This window comes from Neovison vison, chromosome 13 (genome assembly GCF_020171115.1).
Source record: "Neovison vison isolate M4711 chromosome 13, ASM_NN_V1, whole genome shotgun sequence".
Taxonomy (NCBI): Eukaryota; Metazoa; Chordata; class Mammalia; order Carnivora; family Mustelidae; genus Neogale; species Neogale vison.
The window spans coordinates 95,279,661-95,287,731 of NC_058103.1; the positions used below are offsets into that span (position 1 = coordinate 95,279,661).

The 8,071-nt window shown below is 34.0% G+C and overlaps 1 protein-coding gene across 1 annotated transcript; it reads left to right on the plus strand.

The window, feature by feature from the left end:
* The first annotated feature begins 3,251 nt into the window (after positions 1–3,251).
* On the plus strand, positions 3,252–7,803 carry LOC122894621 (olfactory receptor 4K13). The gene is made up of 2 exons (XM_044232387.1): positions 3,252–4,170; positions 7,736–7,803. Exons 1-2 carry the CDS (start codon positions 3,252–3,254, stop codon positions 7,801–7,803), a joined length of 987 nt encoding a protein of 328 aa, XP_044088322.1.
* Positions 7,804–8,071: the final 268 nt, after the last annotated feature.

Consider the following 8,071-nt stretch of genomic DNA (forward strand, 5'->3'; position numbering starts at 1 on the left):
GTGTGTGTGTGTGTGTGTGTGTGTGTGTCTATGGTTTAGTTAAAAACTTATATGTGAAAATGTGCTTTAGAGGAAAGTTATAGATTAGTGCAAGTTATACTATCAAAATAGAAAAAAAATTGAAAAATTCTATGATTTTTAATAAGCCTACCTACTCCAACACGGTTACATATCACTAGTACTAAAAAATCCAAAAAGTTTTATTTTTAAATATCTGCCAGTTTTCACTCACTTCATCAGCATCTCTATTGATAGTCTTTATAACATGTATTATGGAGAATATAAGAGTAATTTGTCTATTTTCAAGGAGCTTAAAATGATCTGGGGAAAGAAGAATCACAACACTAGAAATAAGAGACCTTGGACTAGAACACATTTGCCTAGCTCTTGTTCTAGTCTTCCTTCAATTTCAGAATATTAATACCTACTGCACGTAGTATACCTGGAGCATAGGTAAATGGTAGAGCACATGAGATAGACCATAGTACAGTGGAAATTGTTGTGGGTTTTGTACTGGGGAAAGTTTCATTATACAGAAGAGAAGCCTCAAGGTGTCCTGAAAGATATGGTCATATGGACAGAAGAATTTGTCTACCTAAAATGATGGAACACGTAGGGATAGAAATGCAGAAAACCATGAATTTGTTTTTACCAAAACAGAAGTTGTATTTTGGCACTGTTAGAAAACAGTATCGGATATTTAGAGTGGATGAGAGGCTGATTGTGAAGGCCCAGGTCAACTTGGGGTTTGTAATTGTTTTTTCTTTAAAGAAGACAATGACAGGATAAAAACAGAATTCTTGTGAGTAATGTTCATTTCCTAAAAGTAAACTGTATTTGTGGGGGGAATTAGGATTATTTATCATCAAAGAAATGGAATTCTGTATAGTGATGAAATGTGGATTTTCTTGTGCTATTAGGAATATATTTTTAATGTATTGACAAACTCAAGGAAAATAACTATGCATATGAATATTATTCTCTCAATAAATAGTATTGAACATTATTGTTTTAATAAAAATCATATAAATATAAATAGATGCTAATACCCACACCACACACACACAGACCACACACACACACAGACACACACACACAGAACACTCACACTGTGCTAATGCATATATTACTTTTCTCAAAGGCTATCCAGGAAACAAACTGTTAAGAGTTATCTTCCAGCTACATGTGGCATGCTTTCTTTTCCATTCGTGTAAGCACCTTGATCCTTTTTAAAAGTAAATTAGGGAAAAATACATACTCCTAACAATTTTATTAGAATGGTTATTCTGTTTCTGTTTAAAAATGCTTCAACATCCAATTTGACACTTTTAAAGAAATGTGCTTAGAGTTCCTAATTAACATGGACTTTTCTTTAATACTGACTTTATCTAGATGCTGAATATTCATTATGCATTTCATTCATTCATTCACTCCTTCAGTTGATATTTGAGTAGTCATGCAGTCAGTATTCCAGATGTTAGAATGTGTATAAACTACCTCATATATATTTGAAGTCTGTACTATTTTCTTCATATGCAGTTTCAAAAATAAGATTTCAAAAAGCATTAGTATATATCTTTTAATATTAGCCATAAAACTGAAGGAGACATAACCTTTCTACATGGAAATGAGTAACTTTACATATTTAATATGACTTAAGACTTTGCATCAATACAAGGTACTCAGAGAAGATAATTGGCCAGAGGACATGTTTTTTATAGGGAAAATACATCCCCAGTTGGATAAAATGTACACATGGAATTGTCTGAGAGAAACAGACTTTATAGCATTATGATGCTTCTTCCTTCTATTACTGAAGACTGGGAGCATAAATTGTAGGGAATGAATGAGAATATGGGAAAATGAGATGCAAGGCTATTCCCAGGATTCACATGAGACACTTTCTCATGAAAGTGTTTTCTCCACTCTGGTAAGTAATGCAAAAACAGAAGCCTATACTTTATTATGATGATGGTGATGATGATATGTTAGTCACCATAGAGTACATGATTAGTTTTTGATGTAGTGTTCCATGATTCATTGCTTGCATATATTTACTGAAGGAGATTTGTAAAAATCTAGGTGATTGAAAACCATTATGATTAAAATAATTTTTTAAAGCAAAACTGGTAAAACTCCTATTGTTATAAGCATGGCTGATGGGAAAGTTATTGAATAAATTTAGATCACCTAAATTTATGCCATAATACAGAGAAACTCTATTTCTCTTACCCACATGAATCAGTTACTTCAAGCCACCTCATTTTGTCATTTGGAAGCTTTGATAATGATACATGCACAAGCCAACCAGCGATCCTCTTTATAGCAACAAATAAGTGAAAGAATGAATGAATCAATATAAACTGAAAATGAAATAAATCCAGTTCCATTTGGCTGTGGACTTTCTACATTCAAGGTATTTCTTGCTTAAAATCCTAGAAGAGACATTTGATGTGAATGATGTTAAATTTTGAGTGAATTATTTATATATGGTTAACATATATAATAATGTATGGCATGTATATAATTACATGGTTTCACCCTTACAAAGTGTGTGGTGACCATTACTGATACTAGCATGAGCTCTGACAGTTTCATGCAAGAATGGAGCAGGAAAGAGGCGATACATTTCTCAGGAGCCAAAAACTTACAAATAAGACATAATTTAAAGTTTAACTAATAGTTCTTTACCAGAATCTCTTTCAAAATATGGGTCTTTAAAATCCATGCTGTATTTTCTACATTTATCATTTCCAGGATAAGAAACTCAGTATTTTTCTATGAATGTAGAACCCACCACCATCATAATCATATTTATATACCTCTTCATATGATAAAGAGGCATTCAATATCATGTAATCTGATTGTTTTTATTTCATGTTACTGAGGAGGAAACTTAACCCTGGAAAGGAGATACTTGTCCTATGTTGCCCCCAATGAGTAGCTCAGCTAGGTGTTGTATTGAGGTCTTCAGATTCCAAGTCCACAATACAATGATAATTTCATGTGCTGTTTTTATTTTTGTCTTTCAGAACTATATATTCTGAATTCTCCTTGCTTTTTGGGTACACTTCTCTGGGCCATTTCAGAATCACTGACTAACAAAATCACCCCCCAAAAGGTGCTTTAAGTTCAGGTAACCAGTTTAAGTGTCAAAATCAGATACCAACATGAACCATACTTTCTGTGACTACAACTTTTCTGCCCACGATTCTCACTCACTTTGATTATGATGGGATAAAGTTGACAACATGGAAAGGGCAAACCATTCAGTGGTGTCCGAGTTCATTTTGTTGGGACTTTCTAAATCTCAGAATCTTCAGATTCTATTCTTCCTAGGATTCTCTGTGGTCTATGCAGGGATTGTGTTAGGAAACCTCCTCATCTTGGTCACTGTGATCTTTGACTCACACCTTCACACACCAATGTATTTTCTGCTTATCAATCTCTCTTTTATTGATATGATCCTAGCTTCTTTTGCTACCCCCAAGATGATTGTGGATTTCCTCCGAAAACAGAAGACAATCTCTTGGTGGGGATGTTACTCTCAGATGTTCTTCATGCACCTCTTAGGTGGGAGTGAGATGATGTTGCTTGTAGCCATGGCAATAGACAGGTATGTGGCCATATGCAAACCCCTCCATTACCTGACCATCATGAGCCCACGAGTGCTTGTTTGGCTGCTGTTATCCTCCTATACAGTTGGATTTGTGCATTCATCTAGTCAGATGGCTTTCATGCTAAATTTGCCCTTCTGTGGTCCCAATGTGGTGGACAGCTTTTTCTGTGACCTTCCCCTTGTGATCAAACTTGCCTGCAAGGACACCTACCTGCTACAACTGCTGGTTATTGCTGATAGTGGCCTCCTGTCCCTGGTCTGCTTTCTCCTCTTGCTTGTCTCCTATGGGATCATCATATACTCAGTCAGGCACCGTGCTGCCGGTAGTTCAACCAAGGCCTTCTCCACTCTGTCAGCACACATCACAGTTGTGACTCTCTTCTTTGCCCCATGTGTCTTTATCTATGTATGGCCCTTCAGCAGATACTCTGTCGATAAAATTCTTTCTGTGTTTTATACAATTTTCACACCTCTCTTAAATCCCATTATTTATACATTAAGGAATCAAGAAGTAAAAGCAGCCATAAAGAAGATAAGGACTCGACATATAAATGCAAAACACACTTTGTAGATGATGCTTCTGAAGAAATAATTTCTTGTGTGGACATTTTAAGGAATGAACTTTGAAACTATTTCATGTTCTGTAAAAGGAACCAGTAGGTGTAACTGTTAAAGAGCAAACCCTTTTTTTTGTCATTGTCAGTGATTAAACACATGACATGTAGAATCTGGAAGACATGCATTTAAATCCTCTCTTCACTGCTTCTTCTAATGCAAATTTCAAAAAAATGAATAAATTCTCTTTATCTACTTAATTATCTACAGAAATTTCTTTATATGTTTCTTTTATTATTTTGGAATGTTTTTAATTTTTATAATTATTATTACTAGTTCTATTATGCTTGTAGTTATTACTGGTGCTACTATAATTGTAGCTGTTATTGGGAATCTATCAGTAGAAAATGTACACAGATGACTTCTCACATAGGCTGTTTAGCTGAGTGTCTGATTAACTGGTGCTAAAAGAGTACATTTAGTAGGTAATCCCTAGTTAATGTGTATTAATTTTAGTCACTTAGTTGCCCCAGATACAGTGCCTCCAACCATGCTTCACATATTTTGTGAGCCTACAATGAGCCAGAAGATACATCCTTGATTTCAGGAAGTTTACAGCCCATTGATGGGGAGAGTGCACTAAATTTGCAATCATGTTGTGTCATGAACAGTACTATATTACGTGGTTGCAAGTCCAGTACAACTTTATCAGTAATAACACCAATATTTGTCTCTGCCTTTTTTTGAGTTCACTGATAAATTGACTCAGAGTCTATAGGGAAGAAGGGGTGACTGGTACTCCTGAAAAATCTATCTTCAATTCTTAGTACCAGAATCAAACTTTCTTTTTCATTTTTTTAAAATACAGTTTACAAATAGAAAAAAAACAATCATTCTCTTTAGTGTACAATGCTGTGAATCTTGACAAATGCATAGTCATGTAACTATAACAATGAGAATATAGGAGAATTTCATCAACACTCAAATTTCCCTCTGCCCCTTTGTGGTCCATTCTTCTGTCTCGTGCTCCAGCTCTGATAAATGGGATCTGGGTTTGTTTTGTTTTGTTTGTTTTGTTTTGTTTTGTTTTGTTTTGTTTTTTGGTCCCTGGTTTGCCTTTTAATAACTGTCATATAAGTTGAATCAAATAGTGAGTAGCCTTTTGAGCATGGTTTATTCAGTCAGCATGATGCCTTTGGGATTCATTCAATAGCAAGTTGTTTTCATTATTAAAAATCTATTTTACATTTTAATACCTATTATATAAGTGCCCTCATTGCTATTCTTCCTCAGATGATCTTGAAACCAGTTCAGTTATTTATTGATATTAGCTGGAATGATTTTATCAAATGATGTGAATTCTAAATAATTATAATTTCATTTAATCTTATATATTGATTTATGGAGAAATATTAACAGTATTGGTCTTTTTAATCCAAGAACATGGTTCATATTCTGAACTTAAGACCTTTTATGTCCCCCAGTAACATTTTATAACTTTCTTCATTATATACAGAAACTACCTTAAACTTACAAATTTTTTTTAAGTTTATGAGTTCACTTTTTTAGTTGTGTGTGGTTTTGTTTTATTTGGGTTTTTGTTTGTTTGTTGCTATTTCTGGAATAAAGGAAAAGTAGAGTTATATGTATATTTCTTTGAAATTAGCCACTGACCTGAACACTAAGTCATTGAAATTTTTCGCTGATTTTCTTGGGCTTAGCATATAATGTTTCAACTATGATAATCTTATGTTCTCCTATAATTTTTCAACATTTTACTTCATATTTTAGCTTATCACATGTCTAGTATATAATACTGTCTCTGAATTTTTTCTTGGTTGCCAAATAATAAAATAGATATATCTCATAAAATTTCTGACACATCTGTTTTCCAGTAAGAATTACTGCCTTTAATACGCTTACACAATATAATGAATATTTTACATATTTTTATAAAAATGACACGTATTTGGGATGATAACTACCAATCACACTTAGTTTATTTGACATGGAAAATTTTGTTAATTTCATTGGAGCTATATTGAACATTTCCAAAGAGTAGAGGTAAATCTTTTTTAGCTGTAGAAGAAATCTAAGAAAAGGAATCTAAATTTTGGTGTTAAAACTAAGTAAAAACTGGAAGTTTATAGGAAGCTTGCCTGCCACTAGTGCCTGTAATCTCTTAGGTTTCACTTTCTAGCTTTAGCAAAAATCAAGAATAGGAAGGAGGATTTTGTAAGAATGAGGAATTTGAGAGGCAGGGTGGAGGTTGTTGGGGGGTAGGTAGGGAAGGAAAAAATAAAACAAGATGGGATCCGGAGGAAGACAAACCATAGGAGATTCTTAATTTCACAAAACAAACTGAGGGTTGCTGGATGGGCTAGGGATAGGGTGGTGGGGTTATGGACATTGGGAAGGGTATGTGCTATGGTGAGTGCTGTGAAGTGTGTAAGCCTGATGATTCACAGACCTGTACCCCTGAAACAAATAATACATTATATTTTAATAAAAATAATTTTTAAAGGGGGAAATAAAAGGTCACATGTTTTTAAGTTTCTTTGTTATTTTCAAATGACAGAATTTATGCTAACAAAAATTTAAACCAATAAAAATCTCCATTTGTTTAAAAAAAAAAAAAGAATGGTATGGAGTCTTTGCAGTCCCCCAATAGGCAATCAGTATGCAGCCTATACCTTCCAAAAAGGCAGTGGAGCTGATTACATCTCACCATTACCAAAATTAGCCATTTTCATGGACACATTTTAGTGTTATTTTAAGGGCTTCCCATCTGCTAATACCCATCAGCTAAGTCCAGAATTCCAGTGGATATCACAACTCATTAAGTCACCATTAGGAGTTAGAGTGTTCTGAAAAAGGCAAAGCAGACTAGTACCTATAAACTGTCTGTATATTAAAAATCATTGTTCATGATTTTTAAATCTATTGCCTGCCATAAATTTACAAAACTAAGTCTTTAACTTCCCTAAAAGAATGAATGATCCCTCCAAATTTCAGGAGGAACTAAAAATATAGCTTCTCATCATTTCAGTTTGGAAGACCCAACCCTCTGCTTAGAATATGCTGCCAAATGATTTTACTTTGATCATAATTGGTCAGATAGGAAAGTAGGACTTGTTTGAGGCTACTAAAGAGAGTAGCCAAAAGCCATTCTTCCATCTGTATCTAAAAGATAGTATTGGGGAAATTAATTAAGTTAATAATTAGGCTGTCTAGGGAAGTCTTTGAGTTTCTCAGTCTTAAAAGTGAGGTGCTACTTCCATCCCCATTCTCTGTATGAGGGAATGGAAGCAGAAGGCTTTGATAACTTGCTTAACGTTCCACAGCTAGAAGGGAAAGGAACAGATTCCAACTAGTCTGTTTTTAGAAGCCATGCATGTCTTTAGAATTCTGTTCTACCTCTAACAGTATTAACCAAATTCTGGAAATTCATTTGTAATTACCTCTTCTCCAAATCCAGAAATTTTTTAAAATATAACTGAGGGCTGGAAAACTGACTCCACAGACAAATAATGCAAAGGCTAATTTATTGCTCTCATATACTTGAGTCAAAGAAAAGTGATATAGAAACTTTCAACTCTGAGAGTCACTCAAAGGAATTTGGGTTTTAAAAATGACTATATATAATAAAGAGGATGAAATTTACAAATAGTGTTGATTGAAAAAAAGGTAAATACAAAATAGTAACTGGTTTATATTTCTCTCTGTAGAAAGTCTAAATAGAGGTATAGTCTTCACCAAACTTAAACTTGTCCTTGCTCCCAATGTACTGTAAGCCAAATTCTGAGACACTGGTTTTAAAGCAAATAAAGCTTTATTATGAGATGTTAGCCCAAGAAGAAGGCAAGGAATCATTCTCAAAGCTGCCTTCCTCTGTTG